Below are 15,750 nucleotides of genomic sequence, written 5' to 3'. Positions count from 1 at the left end.
GGACTAGTATCTGTTTAATTCACAGACTCAAAGTGTGAAGCTTGACAATGTGGCACCAAGCTGGTCGACTTTTTGCTCGTAGTGAACGGGACAGGCACCGGTAAACCGATTCTGGTTCTGTACCGGCCTCGTATCCTCTTGTGAGAAGCGAGAGCCTCCCAAACCCTTGATGGTGGTCAGATCCCTATTGCACGTGCAATTCTCGTGCTGGGGTCCGGCGGACATTGATCGCTTGTGCTTCTCGGTACTTGTGCCTTGAGCAGAATAATAAGCTTGACCACTTGATTGCTCCCTGGTCGATTGATAGTACTCGACAACTGGAGGCGGCAAATTGTGGTCGAAGTACACCATAGGCTCCAAGATCGGAGATAGAGGGCGATGGCCGAGTGGCTTCTTTGAGAAGATATCAGCTGAATTGTCGTAAAGAGGCTCCTGTTCCTCTACAAAGGCTGTAGGTGGCCGGACTTTGGGTGACTCGCCGCTCATCCAGTTCCAAATCACGGGCTGAGATGTGTCGATCTTTGCTTTCTGTCCCTCAGCAACTTCAACTTCTATGATACCTGGGTTCGAGTTTCCGCTTGTGGGGCTGTCAGGAGATTGGAAATGGTCTGGCACAGACATTGCTTTCGAGGGAGGATCAGAAGCAGCGGTATACGATGCATCGAGATTCTTGTTGTCTTCAGTGGGAGCTATGCCTGAACCACGAACCTGCCGAGTTGGTGTGATCTGATACCCGAAATGAGCCGAATCATGATCATTTATGACTTCAGTGTCAGCTACCCTAGGTGGTTTTGCATGTGGTTGAGCAGGACTAGACACTCCTGTCCTGTTGCCGCTATTTCCACAGATGTAACTGACACCAACCGTTTCTGTAGCCAGTCCGGCGGAACCCGAGACCTTGGGTGTATAACTCTGTCCTCCAGCTACGTTTGCTGGGGAGTAGTTGCGGTTTGTAAATGGACTGGCGGATGTTCGAACAGTTGGACTACTGACTGGCTGAGTGTCACGAATAGGTCTACCACTCTCTCGGCCATCGGTGGCCGGTGCAGCAACTCGCGAGGCTCCTGTTGGAGTGTTATACTGTTAGTAGCTGTATAATTAAGACCAATCCCAGGATGCCTTGGGCACAGCCTAGCCGGTCCGAGAGTTTACAGACCAGCCGAGATGTAAGCTTTAGCACTTACCAGTACCACGCAAGGCGAATCTGCCAGATCCGCTAGCTTGACTACCGCCTGAAGCGGACAGCGACGCCTTCGGTCTGAGGATGGAGGCTCGAGTAGGATATGACGAGGCTGAAATACCACCGCCTGACCGGCCGCTTGCTCTGCCTCTTGACTTGCCGCTACGTGAGCTAAACTCTGCTGAGAGTTGACGGGCGACAGCAAGCTGCTCAGCTGTGTAGCCGGACATCTTGGCTCGAATATATGGAAGTAGTTACGGTTTGAAGATGAGATCTGATAGCAAATGATTTGGTGCAGGCTAGCTTTCAACGAGAAACGAGTAGAAAATGAGAGATTAGATGTGGCGTGGGATGATGATGTTGTGTGTATGCCTTGAGATGGAGGCAGCTTCGTGAACGAGATCCTTATGAGTGAGAAGACTAAGGTTGTCGAAGTATCAAAACAGTGATGGCCAAGGGACTCAAAAAAAGGCACGTTTTGAAAGCAGGGTCCAATAGAAAATCGTGTTCTGAAAGTTCGAGAACGGGGAATTCTAACGCTCGTGGCTGGAAATAGATCAAATCCTGGACGCCAATGACTTTGGCTCCTACGATCATGGATGCCGGGTGTGTTTGTTTTGTGGAAGAGGATATGGGTATTCAGTTCTTGTTTGTACTGGATAAGGTAACGCTGCTGCGTGGGTCATTCTCCATGCCCTAGACCTGGCCTGATTGTACGGGCGAAAATCTTTTTCGATCATCAGCCGGACAGCTGGCAATAACCTGAGTGGAACTTGATCGTACCTTCCTAGGTAGGAAGTGAGGTGGTCTACCCACAGTGCCTTGACTCTACTGTACTGCCATCGTAAAGTGAAGAGTTCCAGGTACACAAGGTACCTGAGATGGGTTTCATTTTGGTCTCTACTGGCAAATGCTGCTTGACAAAGAAGGTAAGGTACGAAACGGCTCTGGTTTATTCTCGTTCCATACCTCCTAGGGAAGCCATCTCAGAATTTGATTCTTGAACAGTCTCGTGCGAACCTCTGCTAGAAGCCAGGGGCCCTTCGTCCTTCAAATTCTATCTTGCGCGAGAGTAGAAGACTTAGGAATTTCTTTGATAATAGCTTGACATGTAACGTAAATTGGAGGACGGGACTTTGTGAACTATACGCTATAAACCACCGCAATTAAAATATGCCTTCTGAAAGCAGCTCGACTGGGCCTCGTTGAATTGCCAGCAATGCCGACATCACCAGCCCAACTCGGATTTTGAAAATGACTACAGCCGACTCTGCAAGATAGGCTGACTATGTCTTCCCGATTCTTTGCTTCTTGCGACCTACAGGAGCCTCAATTGTTTTAATCTTTGTCTCTTGATATCCGGCCGCCACCTCCTCCACCCAAGGTATCTCAATGGCAGGAACATTTTGTCGAACAAACCCAATAAGGGGTTTGGACAAAGGTGCTCCAGCCCGTAACGCAACACTCGAGACTCTTGGGATCCCAAGACAATCGCTGAGGCGGTCCTCACAAGACTTGCTGAAGCCGACCAGGCGAATGGCAGGCTGATTCGGTCGAGACTGAGATGCCATCGCAACCATCTGCGGGAAGTGTGAGTGAAAGGCAGAGGAATGTCCTGATCGGGCCACGAGAATCATGGCGTATGGGGTCCCCTTCAAGTTCTCATGGGATTTTTCATCCCCGCTAGGGCTGATTATTGAAGATCCGGAATCCTCCTGAAGACATCGAGTGATGTTTGCCAAGCCAATGTCAACAAACGCCGAAAGCTCTGGTGGAGGTGGCCTAGGGCGCTCAGAGCCTGGGGGTTGGCCATCCGATGCTTGCTTTTTTGACTTTTTCTTGCTGCGCTTGCCCTTAGATGGAACCAAGTGCGCTCGTCGATAATCGCCTAAAGGGGAAAGAAGGCTGTATGTGTTGATGCCAAAATTTGGTTAGAATCACATACTTCTGGTAAAAGATCTTGTAACAAATTTCCTAGGCTCAGTGCAGTCGCACCAATAAGTTCATTGGTCTACTTGATATGACTGTTACCGGTGCACCTAAGGTGGTCGAAGTATCATGTGAGTTCTAGAATAGAACTAGTTTCGCATGACAATGCACATACACGCAAGCAAGAAAATTTACCCTCGACGCCGGAGTGGCATATGCAACAAAAATCAGTGTCCGCCTAATTGACCGATAACTCACCTGCAGAGAAGTTCCAAGACTGTATCCTGATCTTCAGGTAGCACATGGGGCCTAGCAAGCAGCGCAAACCTTATTAGTCTGTTTGTCTGGCCAAACAGAAGGATCTTTGGCGGATCTGAGACTCACCATTGAACTGCAGAATATGGGGTGTCGAGTTGGTGTAATAGCCTTTTGCGTTCCATGATGGAATTGGCTTGTATGGAATTCCTGGAAGATAGTATTACCCTAAGGCCCTAAGGGTATTCACTACCGCATTCGTGTCTCGGGCGGCGCCTTGAATGAACAAAAAAAAAAAGGTTATTTATTCAATATGACAGTCAAGTATTAATGATCCAAAAGTTTGGGTGTTCCGGGGACAGCAAAAAACAGGTGGGGCCTGTTGTCCCTTTCAAGTAAAAGTGTGACTGTCAAAGGGTACGTATCCAACAACCTTTCGGAGTCCACACAGTACTAATATGAACATATACGTGGCGCGGCTTTTTTGGGTTCATACTCCAGATAAATAAACCCGAATTAATAACTGCCAACACCTATACCTGAACCATTCGATACCTAATCCCTAATCCTAATATCTAAATTTGAACCGCTAACACCTCATTCCTAACCTTTTACCTTGACCATTAGGTGTAGGTAGTGGTAGAGGTAGTAGTAAACGGTACCCGGTGCTCTTGTTTGCTCTGTAGCTAAAAAAGGGTGTTGGATAACGAATTGTATGTGGGTGATGTATAACATGGGCCCTGCTAAAGTTATAATCTGGCGTGCATACAGTATGACATGTGAAGCAGCCATGCCGCCGCCCATTCACCCGGCCAAAACGTTATGACAACTCCAAAAAAAATGAAAAATAAAGAAAATCAGATAATCTGATGCACTTTTTCTACAACATGCTCCTGTGACATTTAGGTATAACAAATAACAAAAATTCCGTACTCAGCAAGGCAATCTGACAACGGCGCGCATATCACGGTAAAGATAGGATCTCGGTGATTACATAATACAACAGCCCGGTTGGTGGGTCCGTCACGCTCAATCTTGGAACGCGTCATTCGAAGGCATGCTGTCATGGACGTGACTGGACTCCTACCAAGCTACCTTGGGTTTGTACCTCAAGAGCATCGAAAAAATTGCTGCACATGCTATCTATAACTGGAGAAAAGTGTTTTCTTAATCAATATTCGTATGGTTCACACTTCAGTGACGCCACATGCTAGTATACACCATCTAAAAATCCCAGTTATTGCCCTGTGATCGTTGCTTGCCTTGGCTTGGTTGTAGAAAAAAGAAACACAGAGACGGGCAAACGCAGGCTGCGGAGCCCGCCCAAGGCGTGTGCGGGAAAGGTACCTTAGGTTAGAATCCCTACCCTTCCCCGCGTTATAATGCCACCCCTACCGAGACCAGTGGCATGTCGATTCTTTTGACCAAGCTACAACTTCTTTACAGCAAACAAAAACTGCAGTTTCGACAAACAAAACCCATCATAAATCCTCTGTTGCAACTTCTCAATCGTTCTCCACTCGCCCCCAGCACTTTTGTCCGCCGCCGACGCGCTTCCTTCAGCTTAGAGCTTGTTTTTGAAAAAGCCCTGTTGAGTGTGTGGTGGCAACCTGGCGACCGAGTTTCTTTACGCCCCAAGCTCCAACCCAGCGGTAGTAAGTGCAGATGCCCCAAGAGGCCACAGCTTCTTCCCGCCCGCACTCGCCCACTTCACGCCTGGCTACCCGCCTAAATGAACATATCCACTTCAGCCTGGTCCCTGCCTGCCTATCTCATACCTGCATCGAGTCCTTTCACCTATCACGCACAACTTCGTCATATTTCTACAAATAATTTCTTTGTGCCTTTCGTGTTGGTCGAAGCTTCATACTTTGTAAAAAGCTCGGCGTTGATTTTAGGCAGTCATCCCCATTCCAGACCCACCGCCCACCATCGGTTACCTTCAGGCTTCCCCACCTTCTAGTCTAGGTACCTACCTTACTTACCTCACCTGCCATTCACTCCTCTGCCTTACCTCCCCCTACCTACCCAGACGGGCTATCACACTACCGCAGCCCAGAGATTTCCGTTCAGCTTGCCTACCTAGATCCTTACAAGCTACCTATTCTGACTGTAAATCCTGGCTGGGTTGCATTCGGCCTTGAACTTGCCTTGACTGCACAAATTTGTACTGTCGCAGTGCTCGTGGAAACTAAGTTCCCAGGGCCTTGTCATGGTCGCCTTACATCGTCACCTCTTTGTTCCTTTTTGAAACATCCTCGTAATTCTGCAGACAGTTTATTTACCCCACACGACGCACCCAGCTTGGCCCCCGGCTTGATCCATGCGCCGGGGAAGTTTGCTATACTCAACTGACGAGGACCTTCTCCCCAACAGATAACCATCCCGCTTGACGTATGCTAGTTCAGAGGGAGCTGCGGAGCTGTCACCCGGCTGTCTTGCGCAGCGCCCAGGAGAGACTCGAGCTTGAGCAATCGATCCCGTGTCCTCCTATTGCTGCATCAATCAGATGGACCAACCATCCAGCCCCAGATCGCCGAGAGAACGCGCTGCCTCTTCAGAACCCTGCTCAACACGACCGAACCCCTTCGACGACGACGAACACTCGGCCCGTAAGCGCCGTCGTACCTCGTTGAGCGGCGGTGCCTCGCCTTGCCGGTCCAGCGGCCCGGGAACCGAGGGCTCCCCGGCCGCTTTGGAAACACACAAAGAAGCCACCCGGCTGCCTCCGGACGACGTCGAAATGAGGCTAGATACCGACCCAAGCGGCCCCCGCACCCCGGAGCAGAGCACGGTCGACACAGGTGCTTCGGCAGAACCGGTCTCGAGTCGTGTGACTATCAATCTCCGGAATACACAACAATCGTCAAACGCAATACAATCCTCGCCCTTGTCTTCCAAAAGTCAAGCTGGTACCGCCCAACATGACGGTTCTGATGACGTCAAGCTCAGCGTGGAATCCTCTGTGATGGACGGTCTTCAGTTAGAAATGCCTACATCCACACCCACTTCCTCAGCCATGGGAGGCAGTCCACCGGTGGAGGTGATTCATCAACCAGAGGACGAAGGGAGCTTGATTATGGACGAGCCGCAAATATTGCTTGTGCAAGAGAACCAAGTTGGTGACGTGCCAGCTCCCGAAGAGCCGCCATCGTTTCCCTACCGGAACGAAGATGAACACCAGCAAGAGAGCCTCCAGCGAGCCAGTACGCATATATTGACACGTAAGTAGCGTACATAACTCCGAAATTGTGTGATTTCGGAATGCTCACATGTTTCTCATCATGCAGATGAGAAGATGACAACGGCTATCGATCGATATGTGGGAGAGCTGCATGATTTCACTCGAGCCGCAAATTACCCTGCGCTGATCGACGCCTATCAGAGAAATATGTATCTCTGGCAAGGATTGCCTGACATAATTTCGTGTGCACATTACCGGAGAAATACTACCAGGGATCGTGACATCAGAGCCACCTTGCCCAGCATTTTTTCCGAATTTGCTGCTCTCACGGCCTCATTCGTGATATTCGATTTGTCAACACTACACCGCGTCATGGCCACGGCAGATCTCAGGGAGCTGGACTTGATCTCACCATTTTATCTTCCAGTATTAATCCAGCTTTGTGTACGCGACGAGACCTCAGTGCAAGGGCAGTATGGTGTGCCGTACGATGCGGCGTCGGTGGCTACCTGCTTCGCTAGCTGTCTGGCAAGGCACGCAGAAGCAGGCGTGTACAGCGTACTTTTCAAGCTTGCTCGTGCCCAAGTTGACCTCCTCGGCAGTTTACCGAGACTTAGCGATAATCTTGACTCCATATGTCAGCTTTATTTCCTAGTGGCGACTCTGGACGCCCAGAACTCGACAGAGAGACCCCGGCAGTGGTCGCATATCGCTTTTGAGCTGTATAGCATTGTGGCGGCTGCTCTGTCGAAGCTGACGGAGAAAGGCATCACGAATCTTTCTCACGAGCACACAGGTTGCTTGATAAGACACCTTGGCGATGTCATGAAGCTGGCGCTCCTAAACCCTGAGCACCCTGGAGCGCTTAAGCTCGTTGAAGAATTCCGCAGGACATATCCTCTTATTCATCAGAGTCTAGTCCCTGAAGTAATTTCTTCCAGGTATCGGTTTACTATGTTCAGCAAACTAATTATGTCTAGTCAAATGCAACTCCGTGTCATGGCAGTCACGTCAATGTGTAACGACATGGTGGCGTGCTGGAAGCGATTCAGCGAGCCAGCAAACGACTCGAGAAATCTTGCTGTGCAGCATTTCTTCGCCGACTACCTGCTGCAATCAGACCTTATATCCTACATTCTCGGCCCAACCTGCCATCCCGAGATTACAGCCGAGAGCGGCAACATCATTGGTTTCCTACTAGTCACCAACACATACACAGAGAAGCACACAGATCTACTTTGGCAGACGGCAACTACAACTCAGGACCCCCGAATTTCGGATGCACTCCTACGTATGTTCTGTCGCATCGTGCAGCTACTTCACTACGATGGCCTGCTGTACTTTTGTCAGAAGTTCAACACGCTTCCCATCGAGGCGTTCACCCCGACTGTCCGCGAATTGGTTGATCATGTCTTGCGTCATGCATCACAGAAGACACCGCACGAGCGACTCGAGACAGCCCCTTATCGGCTCTGCGTAAGGTTGATGCGAGAGTCGTCTATTCTGGGCGCCAAACTGACTGTAACCTGCCACGATATCCGTGAATTTGCAACCGGGAAATTCAAAGAGTTGTTGGCATATGGCCCGGATGCTGAGGGGAGGGCAGCGCTCTATGAAGAGTGCATTCAAGATATTGCATCCAAGTCACCCACAACAGTGGGGAGTCTCTCGGCAATATGGAATTTGATGCATCCAAGCCGAGTTAGAGAGCTGCCTATGCTCATCTCTAAGTATTCATTTGCACAACTACTGGTTGACGAGCTGGAGCATGCAGTCTCACTGGGACGGAAGAGCGGATATCCTGCTGTTATTGACGGTCAACAAAATGCTCCACGGCGAGAGATGTTGAGCCTGCTCCTGCAAAGTCAGCCAAATGCGCTGACCTCAACCAGACTGGGTAATCGGCTCTGGGGGTTGATGGTGGGTAAAGACGCAGCCTGCCCCGAGGATCGCACTGCTTCATGGCGGATCCTCAACAACTGCAAGAGCACGCGTCCGGACAATGAATTCGTGGCAGTATGCTGGACAGAGTATCTCCCTTCGCTCCCATCCGAGTACTTGTGCAGCGGCACTCTAGACTTGATACGTCTCTGTGTTTTACCTGCCGTCAACAGCCCCTCGTGCGACCTGCTGGATGACCAGGACAGTCCTGATTGGGCTGCAATTGAGCAGATCTGGCGGATGATAATGACGACAAATGACCCTGGTCTTGAGCAGCTGGCTATCCAGACGCTTGTGAGCGACATATACCTCAACAGCGAATCCGTTCGTGGTTTTTCGATTTACCGAGCCCGGAAAGTCCACTTGGCTTTCGTCGACAGGTGTCTCAAGCAACTTCTTGCGGCGGCCGAACGCCTCAGGACATTCAGCGGTGATACATCAAGCGGGGATGACGAAAACATGGTGGTAGTCGCAAGCGAATCTCAGATGCAGGAGCAGTCTTCGCGCTTCATACGATCACTCAAGGTGTTGAAAACCTTTCACCATCTCCACAGTGAGGTAGCGTACTTTGCGACGCCCGACTTGCCGTCTCTGCCACTTGCTCTGCCTGACGAAGTTGAGGGTGATCCGGCCGGTCTCAAATTCCAAGGATTCGATGGCGAGACAAACACCGAGGTCAAGACCCTGCACATTGGGAGACGCAATACAGCTTCTTCGCTTTTAGCGAGCCTGCAAGAAGCGACGGGCTTTGAGAACTATCGTATCTTCTACCGCGGCAAGCCTTTTGTGCCGCGAGAGGCTGACATCTGCAAGTCTTTGGAAGATCTGCAAATCCATGATGGATTTCTTCTTGTGAAGCGGGAATCGGTCGTTACGGCACCCGCAAAGGTGCGCCCGGGAGCTTCACCCGTAGAGGTCGAAATTCTATCTCATTTCGACAAGCTTTGGGATTGTCTCGCTATGGATGAACCTTTAGCTAACGAGGTAAGCCTGCCACGCTTGCTGATACAATCCACTGATAGCTAACAACTTTGAATTTTACAGATATACTCTTTCCTCATCAAGCTTCCACTTGATGAGCAAATGCTCAGCTCAACACTGGACTCGTCCACCAGCCCGACTGTTATTTTCCCACCTGGCCAGACGTTCAAGTCTCTATATGCTGTGTCTGTCTTGAACAAACTCGTTCATTATAACCACCGTGCAGGCAATTTTCTCACTGGAATGTGGTCTGAGGTCTCGAAGCGACCGCTCAGTGACATAACTGGAAGAATATTCTTTCTCGCAGCTGCAGCTCTTCGTAGTGACGATGTCGTTGAGGGCTGTCCCACCCTAGCGACCCGTTCGCAGATGATCAAGACAATCACGATGATAATCACGACTGTGCTGGAAAAGTTTGTTCTCATTCGGAACCCCAAGGCGGACGAAGAAGTGGCAAAATCGGGTGCCAAGGTCGTCGAATACCTGGATGGCGAGCTCCTCGAACGGCTTGTGTCGCTACTGATTTCGACAACCGACTCGACCATGGCTGATGACGCGTCTGAGCTGGCTCTCAAGCTATTCCATGCAATCCTTGCGTGTGCTGTGTGCAAACGTGGCTGCTGGGATGAGTTTGTGGGATCTACAGAGATCCCGGAACAGATCAAGAGACTCCTGCTTGAGGAGGCTAATCCAGTTGTCCGCTCTCGGGTGCAGAACGGAATTATGGCCCTATTTAAGGAAAGAAACAGGTAGGCTCTGAAACGCACATTTTTGAGCGCGAAATTTTGCTGACGCTTTACAACAGTCTTCCTGCGGTCTCCCCAGCAGAGGTGGAGCGATTCTTTTGGGACTTGATTTGCCAGCTTGTCACTACGTCCCAAGATTATCGTGACAAGTCTCGCGAGGCATTTGAGCTTTGGAAGGATCTATTTCAGATTATGAAGGAATCGAACTCAGCCACCCTCGACGTGCAAGAAACCTTGGACATCACTACAGAAATGTTGATATCCTATGAGACTTGGGAGGTAGGTTGCACCAGAAGTGTGGTCCTGGTTCATTGTCTGGCTGGGTCGGCCAATCGGGCTAACTTTTGTCCAATTACTACAGGATGTTACGCAGCCGGACTACATAGACGTGGTTCCCCAGGTTCTCGCCCACATGATGATGATGATGCTGAACCCCAAGGATGTACTCATCGATACCACTCTGACAATTATGCCGTGAGTAAAGACATCAAAAAGACACTCCGGCCCTGAATTTTTCTGACATTCTTGCAGAACGCTTCCTCGGAAGATCTTTTGGAAGCATCTTTTCCCTCCATGGACCAGGCGGGTTGATCATCCATTGCCTCGACCGGTCATACACCCACAAACACGGCAACTCCTAACCCATACGCTGATGCTCAGCGTAGCATCCAGCAGAGCTCGGCTGGACACATTACTGGCGGACCTCAAGAGTTTGGTACCCTGCGATCCAGGCAACGACGAAGATCCCTATCACTACGATATACCATTCAATTTTGACCGTAACAGGGCTATTCGATCACCATGCGGCTATGCTGGGCTGAGGAACCTGTCCAACACATGCTATCTTAACTCGCTATTCACACAGCTATTCATGAATGTGGGGTTTCGAAAGTTTATGCTGGAAGCCAAGGTACAAGATCCTGAGTACACGCAGAAGCTACTCTTCACGACACAAAAGGTCTTTGCCTATCTACAGGACAGTCATCAGCGGTTTATCGATCCAGCGGATTGCGTAGACAGCATCAGGACCTACGACGACACCCCAATTGACATCCACAATCAAATGGATGTTGATGAGTTCTACAATCTCCTTTTTGACCGCTGGGAGGCTCAGCTGCCCTCGGCCGAGAGTAAAAAGACATTCAGGTCGTTTTATGGCGGCCAGCTGGTTCAACAGGTGCGATCTCAGGAATGTGAGCACATATCGGAGCGGCTGGAGCCCTTTTCCGCCATACAGTGCGACATCAAAGGCAAGAGCAGTCTACAAGAGAGCCTGGAAGCCTATGTTGAGGGCGAGATCATGGGTGGTGATAACAAGTACAAGTGCTCTACTTGTGACCGACATGTGGATGCAGTGAAGAGGGCATGCCTCAAAGACATTCCAAACAACCTCATCTTCCACCTGAAACGATTCGATTTCAACTTGCGATCTCTAACACGCAACAAGATCAACGACTTCTTCTCATTCCCTACACATATTGACATGCGCCCGTACACGGTAGAGCATCTGGCCGACCCGTCGAAAACAGGCCCGCCCGACATGTTTGAGCTTGTTGGCGTCTTGGTGCATTCAGGGACAGCCGAGTCGGGTCACTACTACTCATACATCCGCGAACGACCTACCCCGAGTGGCTCACAGGACACCTGGGTCGAGTTCAACGACGACATGGTAACGGCATGGGATCCACAACTCATTGAAGGTTCTTGCTTCGGTGGATCCGAGATTCGCGCTGCCTATGATGGTACAAGCCAGCCATTTGACAAGACATATAGCGCTTACATGCTCTTCTATCAAAGGTCATCTGACCTGGCCCGTGAACAAGACATTCTGACTAGAGCAAACGAGCCCGGACCCCTTCGTGCCCAAGTTCCTGCAGATTTGGCTGCGCATATTCACCAGGAGAACACGTTACTACTGCGAAGGCATTGCTTGTTCGATCCTGGTCAGATAAACCTGGTTCATCACGCTATGGTTTTGAACCGCAAGATGCGATCCAGCGAGGATAAGTTCCAGTGGACCAAAGCAGACAGTGACACTATGGAGATGGTCCTTGGCCATCTGGATCAGGTCGCTTCTCGCGCGAAGGACCTGCCTGAGTTCAACAGACTCTTGATGTCCATATACACCTGGACTAGGGAAGATAAGAACGCTTCGTCTGCAGTTCTTAAGTATTTTAGCGACCGGCCAATCGCATTTCAAAGAATGGTTCAGCGAAGTCCTGACGCGCAGGTGAGGAAAAACATTGTACAAGTTATGATCTCCGTCATTGAGACTGCTCAGGCTCGCTGGCACCAGTCCTCCAGCGTCACTCCACGTCGGCCGCTGGACCTGTTCGACGAGGGTTGCTACCTGCAACAGGCCATGCGCCTGATAGATGAGCTTTGGTCTCACTTCCATGTCAACATACGCTCCTGGGCCGAAGTCTTTGGGTTCATGCTTTCTTTTGTCCTCTTGGGACGCTTGGAGAAGGCTGTATTTCTGGATCATGACCACCTATACAAGCTGGTTCTCATCATTGCGGCCGACTCCAACGACAGCAACCCACAATTTGCCCGGATGGCGCAGGCAGTTTCCCGCAGGATGGCAACTCGACAGCCAAACTACGATGCCATTATTGGATTGCTTGCAGATCTTCTGGCTTGTATGCAAGGACCGAAAAGTCTCGATTCAAATGATTCCAGGAACATGCAGCAGGTGTTGAACACACGACTGTACGCAGCATACCGGGATCAGACATCCCTACATGAGATGACGACACACGAGTTGGGATTGATTGGACGTGACTGGCCTCGAACCGAGAACAATATATTTCTGGACAAACTACTCTGCCTTGGTCAGAGCCTCCCTGAAGTGGAAGAAATCATTGCCGCCCTTGTGCGGATCAGCTCCTATACACAATCGAAAGTATTCGATACCTTGGTGGCCGGGATCACCGGAGCCATGGTTTCCTATCCGGTCACACCGTTTCTTCGTGCTGCCGTTGTCTGCTGCCGCACGAGTCAAGACAGAGACCGGGTGAACGACCTCTTTATGCAAATATGCGAACAGTCCAGGAATTTGCAGAATAACGAAGGCAGGGCCTTTCTGGATTTTCACAGAGATGTGTTTCACGACCTGTTACTGACAGAACGTGAGTCCCAACCTTCCTACCCGGCCGACGGTCTCGACAATGTTCACAGATGGGCACCTGGTCTGTTAAACTACCTCGAACCTCAAGTTGGCGGAGACGTGATTGAATTTCTAAAGCTAGAGATCTTCAATTTTGGACCTTCACATGAATTTCCTGAGGATTCTGGAGGTGAAGCACGTTCAAAAGCAGTCGATATTGCGGCACAGAGACTGGGATGGGAATGTATTCGCTTCTTGAATGACCAGTACATAACTCGTCAGCAACCGTGTCAGCATCAGGTCGGAAAGGTGTTTGAAAGTCTATTCCGAGAATGTGATCCCTTCTTTGCGGTCGAGGCGGACGGGAGTGGACCGATGTTTCCACCGACACTGTCACAAAGCCCAGAGATTTATTGGCCAGCTAGGCGAGGTACGTATCAGATTGTTTTTTTTTTATTAGATGAACATGACAAGGGTCCCGATTATTAAGTTCATTCATGGCTAACTCTTATTCAGAAGTCATACGACAACTTCAGCAGTTGATGGTAGAAGAACTCGACGATGATGCCTCGGGTATGTCCAATGAGACAGGCATTAGTGAAGCATATACCGATACTCAAACATGACTAACGTTTTGCTTACCATTGGAAGAATGGGAGAACTCGTGCGAATCGTCAGAGCCCATGGATAGCATCGGTGACTTTACGATGCAAACGACTGGAGAGCTTATAGATGCTGAGCTTCAATGAACGAAAAGAAAAAGGCCGGCCCAGCCCGCTGGCATACACGGCACGGACGTGTTGGCTTGCATGCAAGCGAATATTACGACTTGATGAAGAAATGAGAGATAGAAGGACGGTTAAGACACGGCGTTGGGACCGGAACCATTCAACCCTCCTTTTTTGTTTGTTTTGTCCTTTTACTACCTTTCCAAAAACCCAGATTTATCCTTGACATTGCGGTGAGTTATAGCAAAAGGGATTGGCAGGTCATGACGGTATGATACCCGTAATTGAACGGCAGGAATCACATGGAATGGACTATTGAAACAGAAATACGGCCTCTGCATTTACTTGCAATTATTGGTTTTTTTTTTCTTCTTTTTTTTTCTTTCTCGTTTTATTGGCGTTGGGGACACGAGGATTTACTCCCAAGCGACTACCCCTTTGAGAATTTGTTGGTTTTGGCCAAGAGATGTGGTTTTGTTCCTGATTATTATTTTTTTCCTGTGTTTTTTTTCCCCTCATCTTTTTCCCGTCTTCAACACAGACGTTGACTCCACCACATTTCCATTGTTTGAATGGACAGATTGTCATGCTTTTGGGAATATGAGTTTTGGTGGACAAATTACGGAGCTTACAACATACAAAGCACTAGGAAAATGAAGAACGGCGACAGCCTGTACGGCGGTGGAGGTCCGAAATCCGATGAAGCTCAATGTGAGCGACTTAGGCGCAGGTGGGAGAGCTGCTAGATAGAGGTCTCTCTCCTCTAGAGCAAATACAATGACCTGTGAATAGTATGAGGGCCTATTGCGCTGCTTAAGAATACGGGTAAACCATTTCTTAACAAGGGCATAAAATGCAGCAATCCACATTGTTTGCCCTTTTCCTCTGCTCTCCGGTATCACTCGGGCCATGACATAATCCAATGGTAGGATGATCAAAGAGGAAGGGTTTCTCGATGGTAGATGGCACGCCGTCTGAATGGTGAGGTGATATGTAGCCCAACTTGTCTTAGTCGCCCGGTTGTTGAAAGCCCCGAAAGACGTTGCATGACTAGACCTAATTTCAAAATCATATATCCCCGCCTCCGTTTTCCTTGCTCTTTGTACTACTGATAGCATGGAGAGTACTTTAGCGCTTTAGCAAGTGATCCTGTAGATAGGTGAGTGGTGCATATCCGTACGGATCTGCATCTTCAGGACCCGCCGCCCCTGATGAATCATGAAAGGCCGGGACTTGCCAGCTGATCCTAGCCAGGGGGCCTTAGTACCAATCAAGGTAACCGAGGCATTAGATGAACCCGGGTCAGGATTAAATTAAACCCCCTTTAAAGATAATTAGACCCACTTTCGCTAAAAGTTAAACCCCTTTCAAAACTTGCAATTTAATTGGCCAAACAAAACGGGTCGAATGGGTTGTCCCACATAAGGGTAAACCCGGAAAATAGACAATTAACGGCATATGTTTTGCATATATTATACATATATATAGGAAAAGTTTAACGTTAATAAAATTTCAATATAATATTTTATTATAATAATATATAATATAAATATTTATATAAATAATATTATAATTATATTTTAAATTTATTAAATTATATAAATAAGTGGAATAAAAAATTTACAAATAAATTAATATATTAAATAATTTATTTAAATTTTTAACAAAAATTAATAATATTAATTAATATAAAAAAA

The 15,750-nt window shown here is 48.9% G+C and overlaps 3 protein-coding genes across 3 annotated transcripts; 1 reads left to right on the top strand and 2 right to left on the bottom strand.

Annotated features, from left to right (window-relative positions):
• Positions 1-27: 27 nt before the first annotated feature.
• Positions 28-1,410, bottom strand: PgNI_01304 (uncharacterized protein; the record flags this gene model as incomplete). The annotated part of the gene is made up of 2 exons (XM_031121377.1): positions 28-1,064; positions 1,185-1,410. The coding sequence occupies 2 exons, from the start codon at positions 1,408-1,410 to the stop codon at positions 28-30; spliced, it is 1,263 nt and encodes a 420-aa protein (XP_030985913.1).
• An 885-nt stretch (positions 1,411-2,295) lies between these two features.
• PgNI_01303 (uncharacterized protein) lies at positions 2,296-3,719 on the bottom strand. Its single transcript, XM_031121376.1, has 3 exons — positions 3,494-3,719; positions 3,368-3,418; positions 2,296-3,085 (listed from the first exon to the last, which is right to left on the bottom strand). The coding sequence occupies exons 1-3, from the start codon at positions 3,547-3,549 to the stop codon at positions 2,467-2,469; spliced, it is 726 nt and encodes a 241-aa protein (XP_030985910.1). The 5' UTR covers positions 3,550-3,719; the 3' UTR covers positions 2,296-2,466.
• Positions 3,720-5,873: 2,154 nt separating this feature from the next.
• On the top strand, positions 5,874-14,491 carry PgNI_01302 (uncharacterized protein; the record flags this gene model as incomplete). The annotated part of the gene is made up of 8 exons (XM_031121375.1): positions 5,874-6,588; positions 6,655-9,473; positions 9,534-10,219; positions 10,276-10,495; positions 10,578-10,690; positions 10,748-13,755; positions 13,842-13,898; positions 13,977-14,491. The coding sequence occupies 8 exons, from the start codon at positions 5,874-5,876 to the stop codon at positions 14,072-14,074; spliced, it is 7,716 nt and encodes a 2,571-aa protein (XP_030986522.1). The 3' UTR covers positions 14,075-14,491.
• Positions 14,492-15,750: the final 1,259 nt, after the last annotated feature.

The sequence above is a fragment of the Pyricularia grisea genome (genome assembly GCF_004355905.1).
Source record: "Pyricularia grisea strain NI907 chromosome Unknown Pyricularia_grisea_NI907_Scaffold_1, whole genome shotgun sequence".
NCBI classification, from domain to species: domain Eukaryota; kingdom Fungi; phylum Ascomycota; class Sordariomycetes; order Magnaporthales; family Pyriculariaceae; genus Pyricularia; species Pyricularia grisea.
This window is presented reverse-complemented; position numbering and strand designations above follow the sequence as displayed.

Coding starts and splice junctions, on each gene's coding strand:
- PgNI_01303 (XM_031121376.1), bottom strand. CDS start 3,549: ATGGAACGCAAAAGGCTATTACACCAACTCGACACCCCATATTCTGCA. Junction 3,419..3,493: donor CCATATTCTGCAGTTCAATG/GTGAGTCTCAGA, acceptor GCTGCTTGCTAG/GCCCCATGTGCTACCTGAAG. Junction 3,086..3,367: donor GTCTTGGAACTTCTCTGCAG/GTGAGTTATCGG, acceptor CAACACATACAG/CCTTCTTTCCCCTTTAGGCG.